The following is a 20,784-nucleotide window of genomic DNA, read 5'->3' on the forward strand; positions in this document are numbered from 1 at the left end:
TTTAAAGGTCAGTGACCTTGACCTTTGACCTAGTGACCCAACAAGAGATGTGTTAGTCAAAAAGACAATGCCCCCTACTGCGCCACTTTGAAATAAAATTTCTATTTATCATTTGGCAGGTATAGAAATCATCTCCCTTTAAAGCTTATTACTTCCCATGGATTTGTCCAATCCAACCGGGGGGGGGGGGTCTGTAGACAGCCAAAAATGACCAAGTCAGACATCACTGACAGCCAAGGCCTGTGGTTTATCAAAGAGATCATAGCCAGAGTTCATCATGTATCTATGGACATAAGTCCACAGGTATGTAATGAACACTACTATTAACTACGGAGTACATGAAAGAAATGATAATTATATCATTAAAAAAAACTTTGACAAATCAATCATTTGAGTTATAAATAATCAAAATAATAAATCTGTACAGTAACTGTGAAAAGAACTTCAATTGTTGGTAAGGATATATAATATGAGATTTATAATTGTATAAAGTACTTCCCTTTAAAATAATTGTCTCTAACAAATCTCTAATTTTAGTGGCAAATAATTAAAAGCGACTACCGTGACTGTAGATTCACCACTCAAAATGTGAAGCTCCATGAGATACACATGCATGCCAAATATATAAAGTGGCTATGTTAAATATTGAATAATTATCTCCCTTTAAACTTATGACTTCCCCTAAATGTGTATTTTTTACCGTCGACCTTGAAGGATGGCCTTGACGTTGACCTTTTACCACAATGTGTTTGTCAGAAAGTTCAAACACAACGCCGCCTACTGCGCCGCTTTGATTTATTTAACAAAAATATATACGTGGGCAGGTCAGATAACTATGTCCATTTAAAGGTTATTACTTCCCTTGACTTTGTTTTTTTTTACCCTAGACCTTGAAGGATGTTGTTCGCCTTGAAATTTTACCACTCAAAATGTGCAGCTTCATGAGATACACATGCTTGCCAAATATCAAGTTGCTATCTTCAATATTTAAAAAGTTATGGCCAATGTTAAGGTTTTAGCACGACGCCTACGGCGGACGGCGGATGTCGGACGACGAGCTGGCTATGACAATAGCTCGGGTTTTCTCTGAAAACATCAGATCTAATAAATTTAAAATAAACAAACTGGAAAATTAAACATACACATAGACATATAATCATTTACAGTCCTATTCATACGTGGAAGTTAAAATCATAAATTTAGATTACTTAATACAATATGTTCATACAGAGCATGTTGAAATAAATGTCGAAAATATGAACATTCATACGAACCAGTGGGAGCTTCCGGCGACGTCTCGCGCTTGATCGAGCCGGACAGGACCGCAAGACCCTGAGCCTTAGCGTGCTCAACCATGTGCAGGTGGTGGTCGAACTTACTGTACACGATCTTGCCGCACAGCTCGCACTTGAAAATGTTCATCAGAGGTGGAGGTATCACAGAGGTCATCGGATGTCTGCGGGATTCGAATTCTATCATTGGCATAAGGAGAGGGGGCATGCGTTTGCCATGATCGGCGCTTTCAGACGTTCTGGTGTGTTTTTCGTGAAACTCGTTTCGACTTTGGGTAAAATTGGTTTCCGCGCGTGACGTGTTCGACAGTGATGTCGTTGGTGAATTTGAGATAACGCTCGTCGAGTGGGATGTGAGATCTAATGTAGAATTACTATTGCTTTTGGAAATGGAAGTTTTCCTCATTGATAGATCCTCGGGCATATCTGGTGCGGCCTTTTGTAACATAAAACCAGTTGACAGAGTCCTTGTGGGTAAGTTCGCCGAGGTCATGAACTGTTGGCCACTGGTGTGAGATGACGACGACAGTGGTGTACACATGGCTGCGGTCGCTTTTAGTATATTCAGCTGGTCCTGTAGGAAGGGCAATGACTGCATATTCCTGGACAGTTCGTACATTTCCTGACTGCTCAGTGGGAGCCTATGTGGAAACGCGAATGCGGGATGGTAAGGTATTCTGTGATGGATGTTCTCCGGAGTTGATACATGCGGGGCGTGTGGTGCTCGCGGAATACCCTGAGATTGCACCGCACTGGTGGCTGCCACTTGCGACTGTTTCACCGCTTGTGAGATTGCGCTGTCGATAAGGGACGAGATTTGGGTGGACGAGCGACTGCATATGGACTGCGCAGGAATTGGTGACGTCATTCTTTTCAGAACAGATGACGTTGATGACGGCGGATGTGACGTGCAATCAGCTAGCCTGTGATCACCTGAAGTCGGTCTGCTTTGGTATGTATCACAGTTTGAGTCAGACAGCATTGCTGCGACCGCGGCTGACGACGTGGGCAATGATGGCCCAGATACATGTAGAAGCGGCTCAATCATCATGCCGATTTTCGCCGAATCGGCTAACTGCGACGGAAGAATAAAAGATTTGCAGTCTGTCTGCGACACCGCAGCAGGAGAAGTCTTCTGCAGATAGCCTCGTTTCAGATTGGCCAGTATCTCAATAGTCTCGAGCTCCTTCTGCTTCTCCTCCAGCTCGCAGCGCTTCCGGTCCTCCTCGTGTTCGGCATTCCGGATGTCGCTGCACACGGCGCTAAGCAAGTTCAACGTCATGCTGTTCTTGGTCAGGTCCTGTGGAACGTTGTATGACTTCCGCCCACTGCCTGACAGCCCTTCACCCTCGGACAGATCTGACAATTTTGAATGAACCTCGCCCTCAGAATACAAGTATGTCCGCGCCTCTGAGTCGGAATCATTGTCACCCACCTCTTTCTTGGTTTCCTGATTGTTTGCCTGGTCAAAGAGGGTCACATTTTCCACAGTTAAAGGTGTTATCACTGGTTCAACTTTGGAGCTATTATTATTTTCAATGTCGCTTTCGCGTTCTTCATTTACTTCCGCTTCATCTCGCCTCTTATCGTAAAAACTGCCATCCAAATTCGGTGGCCCGCCCTGATGAAGTCTCATATGCTGTTCAAATGTGTTTCTCCGGTGGAAAACCTTATTGCATGGCTCGCATTTCATTCGGTTTTCCAGGCAGCTCGTTTTCAGATGCCGCAACAAACTGCAGCTCTGTGTGAACCTGTGTCGACAGATGTGACATTCATACAGGTGAGTCTCTACCGTGTTGTGTTTAGCCATGTGAGACTTAAGAAAGATCACATTTGGAAATTCCTCTTTGCACACCCGACACGAGGTCCGGTACACTCGAGTCTTTCTGGACTTCTTACCACTGGAGGGAATCTCGTCTGATAAAACGTCACTTTCGCTACAGCCCGATTCGGTTCGTGGTTTTCTTTTCACGGTACTTTGTAAGGACATAAATGCATCTTGGTTATGCTCATTGCCAATATTAATATCGGATATGTTATCATATCGTTCCTCTTGTTCGTCCACATCATTTGTTATAAGAGGAGGACTGAGATGAAAGTTATGTGAATGATTCAGGTTCGGACCATTAGCTGGAGATAGAACAGGAGGCAAACTTGTTTCCTCCGGTCGGATTTTAACAGTCAAATCAAGAGCATTGTATTTTTTATCGGAATTCATCATGTCAACAAATTGGCTTTTAATCTTCTCTTCCCTTAACATAGAATACGTGTCAAGCATTGTTTTCTCAAACATTTTGTTTGCCTCTATGTGTTTTGCGTCTTGTTGCGACGGTTTAATATGGACCGCTCGATGTCGCATTAAACTGCTACGATGGATAAACGATTTTCGACAAATGTCGCAAATGTAGGGCCGCGGCAGATTATGTGTTAGTAGATGTTTATCGAGTGTGATTTGTCGGAAGAAGGCTTTGCCGCAAAGATCACATAGAAAACAATTGTCTTTGTGAATTAAAGCGTGTAATCTGAGTTTCTGTTTGGATGTGTATGAGTTGTCACAAGCGTGGCAGACGTACCGCTTCAGTGAATCATCCCCGATGATGACGCGTACAGGAGGGTCCTCGTCTTTCTGCGATGCATCTAACATGGACCTTTCAGTTTCAATCAAACTAATGGACGAATTAAGCAAATGTGATTTTCTTTCTTCAGCAGAAGTTGAAATAGATTCGGTCGCGGATACAACCCGAGACGTTTTGGTAGACGCAGTCTTTTTATTATTGGATGGTTTCCCACCGGAAACAAAGTCTCTAAATGCTTTTCTATACAGTTTGCGCTCAATCAGTTTCTCACTATGAACGCGCATATGCGAGTTCAAACTTTTTTGGAATTTGAAGACCTTATTGCACACTTCGCATGAAACGTTCCCTTTATTAACAAAGCCCAATGCTTTCATTTGGTTCGCCTTTGCTTTCTTCAAAGACTGCAACATTGGATTGCGTTTATGGACTGCCATATGAAGGAGTAGATAATGATTAGAATGGAATGTTCTAGAACAAACTTCACATTTTACTTTTTTCGTTTTCTTTTTTCCTTTCCTGTTGGAGTTTAGCGATTCTTGAAAATTTGGAAGATCATTGCTATAATACATTTTCTCGAAAATATTGTCATGGGTCTCCACTCTCTTTTCCAGCATATTATTATCTGAATCTTCCCTCTCGTCATCGTGTGCAGACATTGTCTCTTCATCTTGGTAAATGTGATCTTTCATCTCGTCAAGCACCACACGGACATCACTTTCAACGTTTTCCTGTACATAATCAATACACTTCGCCTTGGGTGGTTTCTCTGTTTCATGGCTTGTATTTTGTAATAAAGCAGTTTCATTTGTACAAAGTTCTGTTTCACATTTACTATTTCTCACTGTACTTTGGTCAATGTCTTCGTCTTTAACACGAACGATTTCTGGTGTGTTAACAAAGTCCTGTATTGTTGCTGAAACTTCTGGTGATTGCCGCTCCAAATTCCCATTAAGCTTTTGAACACTATATTCCAAGGAATTCTCATTTATTGTCTTGGCACAAACTTTTTTCAGTTCACCTGTGCTTGTATCTAATTCCAGCTCTTCATCTGCAGTAAACTGCGGGAATGGATTGTCAACTCTTCGTGACTGACATTTTGTTGCCTCGTCAACTTCAGGTTCAACTGTGAAAGTCTGCACCGGCAACTTTAACCCTGTACCAACATTTTCCAACAAAATGTTCCGACTTTCTTCAACGTTTATTTCCCGTGTCTTACATTCTGTTTCGCTATCAATCCTCGTTTCAGTAGTTACATTTTCATGGGTCAATTTGCTCCTTTGTTTGGCTTTCTCAGATTCAATTTCAGCAACTGCATTGCTTAAAATTGCCTGCACGATATCTTTCTGTAGCATTTCCTTCTTACTATTGTTAAGACTTTTATCGATTTTCCCATCATGATCTTTCTTTATTGCTTCGTCGATTTTTCCTTTAACCTTTTCTTCCAAAGACTGTTTATCATTCTCCTCGTCAGATAAAACAACTATCGAATCAACACTAGATTTAGGAGGAACATTTCTATATGTCAATGGCTGCGGACCAGGATTTATCATTTTCTGAACTTGCAATTCTTTCAATTGTTCTACCGATATTTCGGACACTTCTCCCGTTTCTCTCGTATGCTTCTTCAGGTGTTTGTGAAGCAGAAATATCGCCATAAATGTCTTCTTACAGGCGCGACATTCAAAGGGCTTTTCGCCGCTGTGTTTCCTTTGATGGACAACAAGATGATGTCGATGGAGAAAACGTCGCTGACAGATCTGACATCCATATTGTCTTTCCTCTATTGTCTTATGTACAGTCATGTGCAATTTCATCGCTGCTTTAGTCTTAAAAGTCTTGGTGCACTGGGTACATGCAAATCCATTAAGTACTTCCGGGGAAAATGTCTGAGACCCCACTATACTTCCTGGAAAGTCATCCGGATGTTGTAGCATATACCGCTCCGTGATAACATGAGGATCCATGCCTTTTTGGATGTGGAGTTTATTTGAATTTGAAACCTTCTGATAACCGGAATCTGATAGGCTAACCGAGTACCCATGGTTCCTCGCGCACGACACTGATTGGTAAGCGTCCGTGACGCTCACTGTCGTATCGCTGATGCTCTGGCTCTTGGTCGCCACGGGTGGGTTGTGAGGCTGTGGTGTCGTGATAGCAATGGGCTTGGCGACCCCGTGGATTATCGCTCCTGTACTCGAGGTGAGAGCCATGTGGGGTAGAGAGAAACTGCGAGACGGCGCGCTCGCAAACGGCTTGATCCCACGGTCGCCAATCGGGAAACCTACAAGTAGAAAATAAGAATGCAGTTTTAAGATACTGTTTATAATGAATAGTATTAGCTTATAAACTAGCTTTAAATCAAAGCGCATATAATGTCTTAAATTTTTATTTTATGAGTTTGTAAGTACGTACATTATGCGTCGTAAACGGTGAAGAAATGACTAGGCCGATGTAAATGGGTTGTCTAATTCCAAAAAAAGTTTGAATTCGCATATGCGAGCTCATTGTTAAAATGTAAGCAAGGTTGCATTAAACGAATTATGCTTATACTGAAGAGACGCCTTACTTCTTGTCTTATCAAAAACCAGTACTTGGTGCCTTTGGAAAGACGTCGACTAGAACCCTCATGAGTGGGTATTTAGAACCAATTGTTTACCAAAACAATTGGTCACAATTCAGAAACCATAACAACTACATTATATCGGCTGATGTTTACAGGTCATCCGAGACTAATGTTAATCATGTCGTTATTGTTAATAAGGCATATCTCAAACTTTACCTCCACCGTATAGTGGCTGTCCATTGCGATCAACTAAGCCAGCATTCGGTTGGTTGGAATTCAACGCCGCTTGTAACAAGCTATAAGATTGGACGATTGGTGACCGCGACGATCCAATCGACGGTGGCGTTTTTGACGACCCTAGTGATTGGTGGGGCGAATAGATTCTCTGATTTGATTGGATGTGGCTCTTATTGCCACCTGGCTTACTCAAATCGAGCGCTTCATTCTGCTCCTGAAACGAACGACATGCATAAGCTAAAATACCTGATCAACATTTCTCAAATGTTTGAGTGTATAGCTTAGACATTTACAGTATCAATTCTTAAAAATAACGTTTTTATTATAGACAAATGTTATATCTACTGGTATCAAACGTATTAAAGCGCTTACTTGGCTGCGACTATATCCTGACAGATCTAGCGCTGCGTCCAATGCATCACCCCACTTCCGTTCAGTCTCCATGACAAAATCCGGTCTCCCCATGCGAGCGGAAAGATCAATGACGTCATGACGGAGTAGTTCCGGGGTGCCCGGATGAGAGCGAGCGTCTCCGGGGCCGGAAATGGAGGCGGGAGGAGTGAACGGCGAGTGGCTGTAGTATTGGTACTTCTTCATAATATGCGGCCGGGTTGGATTAATTAGCCATCAAGTTATCATTGACCTGCAACAGACAATCATATCATATCACTTTATGTTGGCACGAAACTCTTAAAAGTCAGAAAGATCCATAGTGTTACTCAATTATGAGTCAAAAAAGAGAATTGGTGAATTATCCTTGACGCGAATTCGCCGATAAACGTCGAGCGGTTTGCGCTTAACTGGGCCTTGCTCATGGAAACGGGGTTAAATGCGTGTGCGTAAAGCTTTCCGCTTTCATTGTATTTTTCATTAAAATAAAGTATCTTCTTTAAAAAAAAAAGTTAAGGTAAGTTAATAACTCATTTGTTATGGTAGAAAAATGTCGTCCTTCATTGGCCTCTGATTAGCCTGTTCGCAATGCACAGGCTAATCTATGACGACACTTTAGCTGTTCGCAATGCACAGGCTAATCTATGACGACACTTTAGCTGTTCGCAATGCACAGGCTAATCTATATCGACACTTTAGCTGTTCGCAATGCACAGGCTAATCTATGACGACACTTTAGGCACATACATAAAACCCATTTTCCAGAGCGAGTTCTCATACTATGTTCGCACAAGACATACTTCAAAAGCAGATTGAAGTTGAACGCAATCATATACATGTACATATTCTTTGAACTTGTCATAATTATATACTTCCGTAGATTGTCTACATACAGACTTACAACTAAACGGGATGTTATTGCACAAGTGCCACTGCTGATACAAGTATGGCTAGCCCGATATAGGCAAATTCCTTCAGTGAACTTTGAAATCACACGACCGGCGTCATGCGAAAATGGATCTTATGGTGACATTTTAAAAATGAGCCTCGTCGAGCGAAAACAGATCTTGAACGATAGGCGACCTGCAAACCATCGTGCAAATTGCGACCTGCAAACCATCGTGCAAATTGAGCAGTCTGGTCTGGAGATACCTTGTCCGCTATTAAGATTTAAGATTCGCCAGCTTCCATGGTTTCATTCACGGACATCGTAGCTCCTGTGCGAATGAGCAGGCTGGTCTTGAGCTACGCTGGACGCAAATGACAGTCGCATAAAACCCGTTTTCGTATGACGCGGCCAAAATTGCTAGCAGGTTACCGTTCACGTTTAAAATAAATGCTATTAACAGCTTACGTTTAACATTGAAGCAGTTACGGCGAATCATAGTACTGTACATTTACATCTTAATTTGATGTCTGCAATATGATCGATAAACATATTTTTATAAGATGTATGTTAATCTACCGATAAACATGTATACGCGGACCCATAGCTTTAAAGCGCTATTATATATTTCAGGTAAACATTTCTGCAATTAACCCGCTACTTTTCGGTCTGGTGTAATGCTATACACGATCGATACGTACTAGCCAGATAGACGGTTGAGATCAGATCGTCTGGGATTGAAGTCTAGCGCGCGGGAAATTGATTTGCGAGTGGTTTGAATGCTTTTCATGAAAAAATGAAGTTTCTTCTAAACAAACGTTCAATTATATTTTTCGGCGTAAGCTGCATAAGCCAGCTTTTCACCTTAGCCTGACCTTTGTAAGTGTCCAATAAAATTCCAATAAAATTTCCCGCGGCTAGGTACGAATGAATACACTTCATTTATTCCATTGGCTGATTTGAGTATACCACCAGAACATTGGAAACATATCCGCGTCTTTGTAACACTGTTTTACTGTATGAAACAATTTTATCTCGAATGAAAAGGCTTAATAGATAGAACAGTTTTACACTCAATTCTCGACATCAATACAGTTTGTGCGTACACTTTAAAGCATTGCATTTCAACCCGCGAGGTATATCGGGTCAATTCGCGGACATTCAGAGTTTATATACAGGTCATCACCGGAGTTGGCGGCCAGTAAAATAATCGTTATATAATAAAGACGCTATCCGTGAACTAGGTGACCTGGAATTTTCTTTAGACCAGAAATATGTTAAATGAAGATAATCAGCAATATAATTATGGTATGTAAATAATAGATTCTTAATGTGTTTTCAACAATACAATGATAAATATTATTGTTGATAAATTTAACAATAATTATTCGTCCATATTGCCTAATGTACTAAAGTGATATTATGAGCATGTAACAGTTTATAGGTGTCTATTGCAACCGTTGATTATTTTTGATGTTTCTACTTCATATACACTTATATTAATTAATGCAGCATCATCATACTAAAACAATATACCAGAAAGAGAAAAATAATGCATTTGAATATCAACCGTACTTTCGTTTGACAACTGATCATGCGTTTACGAGTTGAACCTAAATTTAGTTTTAGTGCAGATTTGTTCATACGACACAAAGACACGAAATTGTTTTACGGATCATTTCAGCTTACAGGACTGGGTGGGTCACGTAAGAATATCGAATATAAAATATATTTTTATAAACAACTGGTAGGAAGGTGAGTTGCAGATAATTAATCAGAAACCACATTTTAACTAACTCTTTTGACCTGTTAATTCTTTTCAGCTCAATTCAACAGTGCAAAATGCCCATAATATCACTTTAAGCATTATCACGATGATAATTGCTACTGTTAATAATCGAATCAAATAGCAATGCCCGACAAACCACTAAAACAGGTTTGTTCGAAGAACGCGCCTATAAATACGGTTACTTCTCGTGTGGCCGGTTGACTCATATGTTTAAATTTCACTTCCATTCTTCTTTTGTTTTCTGTTTTGTATCTATAGGTTTATGACCAGCAATATGTTATAATGTAAAATAAGCCGCGAAAACTCCCCGTAACATCCCGTACTGCGTGTGATGCAGCTAAGAACTGCACAGAAAAAGACATTCGCTATACTTGATCTCATTCATTAAACTATTTACGCCGTATATCTTTTTTTAAGATATTTCTTGTTATTAATAAGTTCATAGTATAACTATGCACATGACTAATGTATGTTCTATATTATATAGTGGTTTACTTTATAGTCGAATATGATTGTTAAGAGTTTGCGACTTTTGTTTTCGTGCAATAACATCATTGACAGAGCACGGCATATCGTTGTTACATTCAACTTTCGCGTAAAATTCCGATTTCACGAAGAAAACTTTGCTGCTGTCATAACTTAGACGATGCGTAGTATAGTATAGGACAAATAGTTAGACAAGAACCAATTTGTAGCTACTGACCAATGTTGAATCCAATACCTTTAATGAACCCAGACAATTCCAATAATATAAAATACACACGGTCATCAGGACCATTGTCAAAACACAATTCGATTATATAAAACGAGCATTTTATAATATAAATAAGCCGCGTCGTGCGTAAGTGGGTCCTATGCCACATGCGACCAGATTAGCCCCAGATCAGCCTGTGCCTTCAATGCGAAGCCTGGTCATCATGAGCTACCCTGCCCGCTTATGAGACCACGAAACGTTACGTGCCTTTATAGCAAATGTGCAGGCTGGCCTGGACCTACGCTGGCCGCATATACTAGCACAATACTTATTTACGCACGACGCGGAACATATCAGATTATAATGTCACCATATAGCTTTCAGTATTAAAACTGACGCGTATCGCATACTGAGTATCTCGGGTTTAGGACTATACAGCAGCAAGTCGATATTGAAATCAGTGACCACAAATAATATATCCGTGACTCATCGAGCAATGAATAGTCGCTGAAAGCGACACGCATGAGTGCACTTAAATCACTATAATTAGTAGGTCGAGCATAGCCGATCCCCGGTCACGGGTGAGTCAAATATAAAGCTCTATTGACCTTTGGTAAACGAATACCTGATATTTTTGTCACTTCCGTTTAAGATCTGTATTTATTGACCGTACTGATATGTAACAAGAATTCATAAGCATTGTGTCATGGAATTCATTTATTCACATAGTCATATGATTTTTTTAAAGGCAATTGATTTCTTTAATGATTACTTTTTACATATTGAAAAACTCGAGCCGTTTATGTTTTAAGCTTTAAACATATATGTAAAGCACTTATGCCACACAACACGGTTCTGGTGATTCGTTTTCCAATAAGCAAGAGCATTTACGAGCTATAGTTAAGAAATCGGAAGCGCTCAACGTCGGTGGACAAATTTACCACCGACGCGAAAAGTAGGTATCGATCCGTGGATCGACTGGTGACGAAGTCTGTTATGCCTCCGTTCGACTAATCTATGGATAAAATTACCAGTTTACCTGAGCAAATATCGACAAAATGTAAAAAGCGACGAGCTTGCGGGTAACCGTTGAATATACGTGATAATGTTAACTCGCGGGTAAACATTGTGTTCAACGCAACTTGATACGATCTATTGGATTTTTTGGCAATTATGTCGATGTGTGGTAAATAACAAGAATAGAACATACTGGGATAGTGCTTTAACGGAGAGCGCGATGGGTATTACCCGGGAGTTCAAAGTTTGAAACCATAAAGCCGTGAAGATTGTGGTTGGCTCTTACTGAGTATCTTGTTTACGGGACATGCGCATTGTGTAATTAAGCTGATGTATCGTTACCCCTAGAGTTAACATGACGAGTTTGAACCAGGTTTATGACTGAAGAATCACACGTGTTCAGGAAACTACTTCATCTTAGCACTTTAACACAGCAGCGTGCTAATTACGATATGTGAGCATAAAAATGTTTTACTTCAAATCTACCGTATCTGTATTCAGGAAGTTAAGTCCCTTAAGGCACGCTGCCAGTCAGTCTGGATATGTAATACTATTATACTACTGTACAGTGCCTTCCCCAGGAATTTTTTTCAGGCGCCCCGGGGCCGATCGGGGGTGGGTTCGGGAGGGGTGTCCCCTCCCTACGTTGATTTTTTTTATTTAACGTGTCAATTCACGTTCTGTGGTGCCTTATAACTCAAAGAAAAACAGCGTCAAAAGACGTCATTTGGTGCGCTATGACTCTTCAAAAAAAATCCCCCAGTCATTAAAAAATATATTTTTTATATTGTGTAATTGTTTTAAAACTTTTCCGCACAGATAGTAAAATCCCGACTCGAACGATTCCCCAATACATCCGTTTCAACCCGACTCTATTACTGTATACTTACTATTTTTCAAGTTTCTATTTATTACCCGATAATCCCGTTTATTCCGTTTTTATCAATCTCTTTCTGGTAAATATTTACGATAAAAGCTTTCAGTTATTTCTTTAACACAAACCTTGCCATTTTTTAAGTGACTATTTATAGATTTGATAAAATATTGCCTCTGCCTCTGAATATGCGTCAATCCCCTGACCTGTTTTTTGTGTGCTTTTTAAAACGCTCAATACACGCCATTTGTATGCAATAGACGCGACGTTGTACATGCTGCATAATTTTCGCGCTCTTTTTAATTGAGAAAAAGATTCGACACAAAATAAATTTGCACTGCTAATTTGAAGCAAAAATATTTAACGTTGCGGTAACATTTACATTCGGAAGTGTGTTTCGGATTAAAAACGCGTTAACATCGACTTACGGGAATGGGTTTCGGATTACAAATTTAATTATTCCCATTTGAGATTTCAACAAATATTAACCGTTGCGTTATAAATTCAACGATAATTTGTTTAAACACTTTACGAGTCGAAATTCACGTTGTCCACGAGGATCACGGCCGGCTGCCATTATCAGTCTTCTAACTATCGATTATTGGACGAAACATTTACAAGTGTGCGTAATTAATCCAACGAAAATTTGTAAAAGCGCATTACGTGTCGAATAAATGTCAGAAAAACGAGGTGAATCAGTTCTATAAATGGACATATTGAAATATACATGTACTGGAATTAAATTAATTGTTATCACATAATTGTAACCGGGAGTCATTTGCACAACTTACTCGCTATAATAATTAATTGTTTACCACTTGCAATTAATTTCTCGTATTAATTATGAGTCATAGGTAACACTTGTTTACAGTAAAAAGGTATGATGATGATGCCCGAAACCGTCTTTAATGATCTGTACTGTACTAAATACCGGTTTTATATTACTCAAATGGTACAACTTCTTGCTAATCAAGCTGCGATAAACTCTTGCTTCATGCCCGACGTCAATCAAAAAGAATGGTCGATAGTTAACCCCGCCCTCATAAGCATTCGCGTAACCGATTGGACGATGAACTTCACAGTTTGATGACTGGAAAGTCACCAGATACATCCTTGTCAGCATTTAGATGACCGTGTAATGTGGCTAGAATAATCGATACGCGCGTCATGCTATTCTCTTATCAGTGGATTATCCATTACCCCATGTGGTGTTTATGGCGATTACTTGTGAAAGTAGGTACCGAGTGCTCTTTTAAAACAGGGAATATTGATACACTGATAGGGAAACCTTGATTTTTTTGGACACTCTGCACTTTCTTTTACTGAAGAATACACTGATCGGAAAATTTCAAGCGCCCCGGGGACTCTGATTTCGAAATTCAAGCGCCCCGGCAAGGGGCGCTTAAATGGTCTGGGGAAGACCCTGCTGTACAAGGCTTAACAGTTTACTTAAATAACGTTAATTTACGTTAAATTAATAATAAGTATAGTTATTTAAAGTTGACATCCACGGTTAGGGAATGATACGACTATACATGTAGGTACATACAATTTGTTATCGGCGAAGTTTCTACGAATTCGGGCTTGCATTAAAATGAGGGTCGCGTCATGAAAAGTTCTTAACCAGTCAAAGGCTTTAATCTAAAGCTGAAGTGAAAATTATTCGACCGTAATGAATATGTACAATCAATCGTACGCAGCGGCACGACATGTTATTCCCTTGAGCAAAACGCGAGTTTGGAACCAGCTGCGTCTAAGCCGCTTTAGCCAGCCAGGTAATGTATTCATGCACACGATGTTCTCTATACATGAACAAGCCGCATAGCTGCCCTGGATTTCGGAACGCGACACGTTACGTTTGGAAATCCTGAATCGCGAAACCAAGCCAATTTGGGATGAAGCAAAGATCTATTAAAACAAAATTAATTTAGATCTTTGATTGAAGTATGAAGAAGTTTACTAAATGATAAAACCATTTATAGCAATATACGATCTACGATCAAACGGAGTTGAAGTCCAAGTTGGTTATAATACGTATTTTATAACAGTTTCACAAACTAAACGAATACTCAAAATACCTTACGATACTTAACCCATTTATGCCTAGCGTCTCGAAAAAAGGCCTTGGCAAACAGCGTAGACCCAGATGAGACGCCGCATGATGTGGCGTCTGATCTGAGTCTGCACTGTTTGCTTAAAGGAATTTCTGTAAGAAATATTCTAAATATAGAAATAAATATACTAGACATCCCTAATTTTGGAAATAAATTGATCCATTTAGAAGTATGGGGGAGTCCACTAGGCATAAATAGGTTAATGCCGTTTCTCAGAACTTTGAAATGTCTGGTCCTCGTTACACAATGGTTAAATTTCACCGACCTAAGGGGTATTTTACCCTCGTTCTGGGAAAACAGGGCTTAATGCGCTTAAAATGTTCCAGGTGTACTGCATGAATTGCACATGCGTTGAGCATGTTTTCATAAACGAGGCTTATATAAAGTAACAATTTGAGCGCAGTTGAGCATGCTTGTTCTTTCAATGCCAGACCTTCAAACAGACAAACAATAACCCAGTCTGTTCTTCTATGGAATGCAAACGTATGTGTACACTACCGCATTTCTTCATTTTGTCGGTATCGCTCATTCGCTGGGCGTAATAACCCACAAAGAATATTAGGAAGACATTAAGTTTGATTAGAAAATGGCAAAACATTACCGGTGAAAAAAATGTGCAGTGTACAACACTACTGTTCTTTCCAAAAGTCGACCAACATAAAACCAACATGAAAACATATGCGCCTACCTTTAGAAAAGATGCGACCCGCCGTAATAAATATATCCGGTTTTTAACGCTAGATACACAAAGAAATCCGGATTCACAAAATGTGTTTACATTAGGACCAACCTTTTAAATTGTTCAAAAGCCTACAATTTCACGCTAGGATTCCTCTTGTAAAACCGAACGTTGTCACAGACTGAATTCAATCCATGAAGTTAAACTATTTGCATGCAGTTACTACTATCGCTTCGTATAGAGCTGAAATCTTAAACCGTAACAAATTATAAACACTGTTTATACAAGTTATGCACAGAACATCATGTTTTATACTGCAACTTATTATCCTCAGATCAAGTTAAGTATAATGTTTAAAATCAGTTAAACATTATACGTTAAACGCGGGCTGTATCGCACACGCCGTACCACAGTTGTATGGTAGCTGTATAGCGTGGTATACAAAGCGCCATGTATAATCGATATAAATACACCTCAGCGCGTCATACCGGATTATCGATCATTTCTTCTATACAACTCTACAAAGCCCGCGCTCTCGGCGTATAGTTGTGGTGGGGAAATAATGATTTTCAATACTTTAACGTAAAAGAAAGCACGGTGGTAACATTTTTTCTGGTTCTGATTGTTGGAAATCGCAGGTCAGACAGTTTTATCCATGAGGCGATGTTCAGTTTACAAGGCAAACACTTGCAGGTGAGTAAGTAGACATGTTATTTTGTAAGATTATTCCGCACGTTATCAAATGATTCAGCGAGCTCCACCGGTGATTCAGAATTTGCTAAATCGCCGAGCTACATATATGTAGTTGTGCATTTAACATTACAGGGACACGTGCAGAAATAATATATTATTTTAAGCCATCGAACACCAGAAAACAAAAGCGGAAAGATCAATCATAATGATTATGAAATTACTTTTCTTATTTATTGTTTTGCAATGCATATTCAACCACTTGAACCGTCTAGACAGCAAAAACCTTACAATCACCATTTCATGGAAAAGCGTGTGACTTACCTGTTCAGACCTACCTTATCTAAATAGTTTATGGTCTATATGCTGTTATGCGATAAGTGTGACAACGACATAAAGAAAGGATCAAGTTGGACCCAAAAATCAAACATACACCACCAGACACAATAGTTGAGATTTCCCGAATATTTTCCCATTCTGGCGCGTAATCGCACGTGCGCATGAGTCACAGCGCGCCATTCACAGACGGAGGAAGCAGGCAGATACCGCTCGATAACACGCAACCATCAAGCGCCGTAAATTCAGACAAAAATGCGCTGCGTCGACCCCGATCCGCAGCGGAGTCTAGTATAGAAAACGGCCTCAAGGAAATCAATGTGCACATGATCGATATGAGTTCCGGAATTCGCTTGAAATGTCTGCAACTTTGTTTCCGCTCAGAATGAGACCTTGAAATAGGACAATGCTCTGTCTGTCTTTCTTCGTTTCTATCTCAAGATATATACGGCGTGATTAAGAATGAGATAAAGAGCGACAATCAAAATCTGGGGCAGAGAAGATAGGTCAGTAAGAATATGAACTGGTGACATTTTTCGGACCGGCGAGTCACGTCTATACTTACATTAAAGACGTAAATTGCTAGATGAATCGCTAAAAATTCAAATAAATGATATGAATTCGCACCAATGCTTCTCATTATTTAAAAAGTGCGATTCCAAACTTAAACAAGACTATTGCCAAGCAATATGAGTCCCCTACCGGCTCCACCATTGTCAGTTTTGTTTTTTATAAATATTTGTTGCTAGTATAGCAACTAGAATTTTTGACGTATGAACAAAATGAAATGACGTGCATAATGTCCATAATGCCATCTATCCATGTTTCAAATTTCATGCAAAAAATATTAAGAACTTTTAAAGTTATCGCAGGATCCAGAAAAGTGTGACGGACTCACGGACACACAGAGCGCAAACCATAAGTCCCCTCCGGTGAAACCGGGAGGGGACAATTATTATTAAATAAAGTCCGCTGCTGCTGAAGGTGATGATGATTTGATGAAAATTATGAAGATGCTGCTGCTGATGATGATGAAAATATATCGTTATATGTTGGTTGATGATATGATGGTGACGATGAGCGTGGTGGTGGTGGTGATAACGGTGGTAGTTGTGATGGTGCTGGTGGCGATGGTCAAGACAGTGATACGGACGATCAAAATGAATGCGATTATGATAAAAACTCTGCAATGCCTAAATAATTTGTGCAGACAGTCCATGAAACCTCCTTCGATCGTCGAACGCATACATTAAACGTTTACGGCCCCGGCACACCTTTTATAACATCCGGTTTAGATATTGAACACTGCTTGCTCAAGTCGCTCAGAACAAAACATGTGCAATGCCGACACACCTATTCCATCCTTATTCCTAACTGCAATCAACGCCATATGTTCGTTCCCGAAGAATATCATAATTATTAAATGGCGGTGATCTATCTGAACGTTGCTCAAATTTCAATATAGACTTTAATACTTCAGATATGTAATACTTTAACTGCATCATATTACAATGCATCAGACGTTTATGTGGACATGATCATCAATTCGTTTAACGTAAAGATGTCTATTAAATTATGAATATTAACTGACATTAAATCTTATAAGATAGTAAGCTTACAAGTGTGATGTAACTTAATTATCAAATTTACGTATCGTTATATTGGAAAGATTTAAAATTGCCGCAGTGTATGATATTTGCATGTTGATGGTATTTTTTTCACAGGCTTTTTCCGCCCTATGCTACGGGTCCGAAATTCGGCCCCATTCCCAATGCAAATCTGGTTGTTTTTTTCCCAATTGAAAAAAAATTCCAAATTCAAAAAGAAAAAAAAAACATTTTTTTTTTTACCCTTAAAATATATAAGTTGACCTGATCCGGTGTAGAAAATAGAAAGTATTGCATAATTAAATTATCTGTTGCCTTGAATTTGTTTTTAAAACTGTAAAATATGTTATTGATTATTTAAGACTTTCCTTATTTTCCTCAAAATCCAGCACTTCGCGCGATTTTTTTCACCTACAAAAAAGGCCAAGCCTTTTCCCCAAATTCAGATTAAAAAACTTGCACTTATCACACATGTTTATAATATTTTGTAAAATTTTAATAATAAGTCATCCAAATAGTCGTTATTTACCAGTTAACGGCTTCTTTGAAATATAAGAAACACTATTTACATGCGATAATTTTTTCCAATTGAGCCAGTTTTGCGATTAATTTTTTTCCCAAAATGGGGGTTTTGACGACGCGAAATTCCCAAAATTCCAGTGTAGGCGTTTTCCCAAAATGGAGCGAAAAAAGCCTGTTTCATTTTCAACCCAACACGCAACACCCCTCTCCACAAAAACCGTAAATCCTTGAACCGCCCCTGGAACTCATTAAAGCTGATAGGACATAGTCGCGTGAGTTTAGAATATAATGTTGACATTGCTGTCAAATTTGTAGTACACTTCTACTTCAAAGATGCGTGACAGCTGACAGATTTTGTATTTGTTGGTAATATACCATCGTTCGACAGTCTTCCAACATTTAAGCAAAACCAGTGTGTACTTCTAGATCGAAATTCTTACTCGAGTGTGTCTCTTTTACGTTTGAATAAACCTCAAAGTAGCAGCTTACAAAGGAATCCACATTCCGCCTGGTGATATTAGCTACCTAAGCAAACATGTGTATCTGTAGTTCTGGTCGTTTATAATACAACGTATCGATACTTAAAGATTGGACATAAATAGTACTGATAACGGGTAAATATACCTAGCTTTGCTTAATGATCGATAAAAACAAATCGATAAAGCCTAAAAGGTAATCCATACGCCAAAGCTCTGCGAGTCAATATTCATTTAGGAATGTTTTGTAAAATATAATTTAAGAGTAATGTATTAAAATGTAAAAGATCAACATCCATTTAAAATACTAAAATCCTGCAGCGCAAACAAGAATACTGATTAGAGCTATTACAGTTTAGTTTGACAAGAATTCGGAATGTGTTGATGTGATAATTTCATAGGCCTAATCATAAACAGCTGAACATCGTATCGTTACTGCATTAGGACGTGTGCTACCTACTTATACTTGAACTTCATACATGTCACTACAATATACAGATTGCACATTGTATGTACACGCAAATCGCCTGGTTCGTTTTGGCAGTGAGCCAAGACACTTTTTATCTCGATGAATTGAGTGTGTATTAGCTGTGTTTCCGTCGTCTGAAAGGCTTGAGTGGATAACAATTGAAAGCAAAACTGTAGACATTATCTTGATGCGTCATTCAAATCAAGTGGAACATATTTTCCGTTTTAATTGTTCGCAGACAAAGTCAAACTGAAACTTAATAGAAGACGAATTTAAACAGCTTTAAAAAGATGTGTTGAATGCTAGATACATGACTCAATGTTATTTTTAACCATCCCCGATTTGTTCAGTTGTTCGAGCCATTAAATTTACTAACTACAAATTCACATGGTACTTCATTATTTTGTATTAATAGAAATGTAAAGCACCAAATTAATTGTTCATAGAATTCAAAGAAACGCATCTAGATTTACATGAAATTGTGAACGTGTATCCGGTATGCTGAGTACACGTTCTATTAAATATAACTTCTAAGAATCAGTTGATCCTGACCGACATATATTGCACACATTGGGCGATTCGAAAACACAGTAATCCAATTCCTTTAAGCTTAAAGATTCCGCTTCCTTTAAAATTTAACAGAACATCACGACTTTTAAATCAGATCTACAATACTGAACACGTGAGTCTCGTTACACAGATTCCATAAATTTATTTCGCCACAGCACGACAACAATGACAATGTAGCTAATACAATATGCGCGATGTAAAACAGCAAGATAATATATTTTAAACTGAAAAACAAAACACAAAAGTATTAATACAAAACACATAACTTACCTCGAATACACTCCAAGTTCAATCCACATGCACAATTGTCTAACTTTCTTAACTGAAACTTTTCGAATTCTTCACTTCGTTCAAAACACACGTGTTCACCAGTTTTAACTGAATAAAAATCTGCACACTAACACCTCTTTTTACAGATTCCAAATGTGTTTATTCACAAAGCAACCTTAATGTGTCTGACGCTATACAAACGCGCAAGTTGCTAGCTGTTAAGTCCACCGAAATATTGTATATTGGACGATTCACTAACTATCTAGGTCAACGCTTTATCTTATTTGTTCCCCATACATGAATGGTCTAAAAATAGAACGCATACATACAACCTCGATCTACCTGTTGTGTTTGACGCGGAAACAAGAGTTGAGCCAGACAGCAGGTTTTCAGTGTGTATTTAGTTCTTTGTTATGCGCGTTTACAAAGTTGTCACTTGCATAGTTTATAATAGTTTTTGGAGTCACCAAAATAGCTAGGATGTTCTTCATTTAAACAAGGAATTACCCATTTCGCATTACTGTAGACGAGTCCATATCGATTTACTGCATGAGCGTTTTTTTGCAGAACGAGGGTCGTTCAATCGATTATCGAGAATATGAGGGCTGACTCATCAACATCCAAGCGCGCATTAACTAAAATTGAGAAATTATACATACGGTTTAAATCGCACATTAAATTTGAGTAAAATATACTTAGATTTAACTTATCTGTGCATAGTTTATTCAGTTAA

General features: G+C 39.0%; 1 protein-coding gene across 6 annotated transcripts in view; it reads right to left on the bottom strand.

The window, feature by feature from the left end:
- LOC127856353 (uncharacterized) overlaps nucleotides 1–20,567 on the bottom strand; it is a 31,296-nt gene extending 10,729 nt beyond the window's left edge. For 2 of the 6 annotated variants that reach the window (XM_052392496.1, XM_052392498.1), the window contains exons 1-4: nucleotides 20,052–20,566; nucleotides 7,041–7,311; nucleotides 6,648–6,882; nucleotides 1,275–6,149 (exon numbers count right to left, since the gene is read on the bottom strand). In XM_052392496.1, the coding sequence (XP_052248456.1) occupies nucleotides 1,275–6,149; nucleotides 6,648–6,882; nucleotides 7,041–7,265 (5,335 nt within the window). In that variant the 5' untranslated portion in view covers nucleotides 7,266–7,311; nucleotides 20,052–20,566. Of the gene's footprint in view, nucleotides 1–1,274; nucleotides 6,150–6,647; nucleotides 6,883–7,040; nucleotides 7,312–15,120; nucleotides 15,515–20,051 lie in introns of those variants that run through there. The other 4 variants (XM_052392492.1, XM_052392495.1, XM_052392493.1 and 1 more) reach the window with 4 other exon arrangements.
- Between the last annotated feature and the right edge of the window lie 217 nt (nucleotides 20,568–20,784).

The sequence above is a fragment of the Dreissena polymorpha genome, chromosome 13, assembly GCF_020536995.1.
Source record: "Dreissena polymorpha isolate Duluth1 chromosome 13, UMN_Dpol_1.0, whole genome shotgun sequence".
Lineage (NCBI taxonomy): Eukaryota > Metazoa > Mollusca > Bivalvia > Myida > Dreissenidae > Dreissena > Dreissena polymorpha.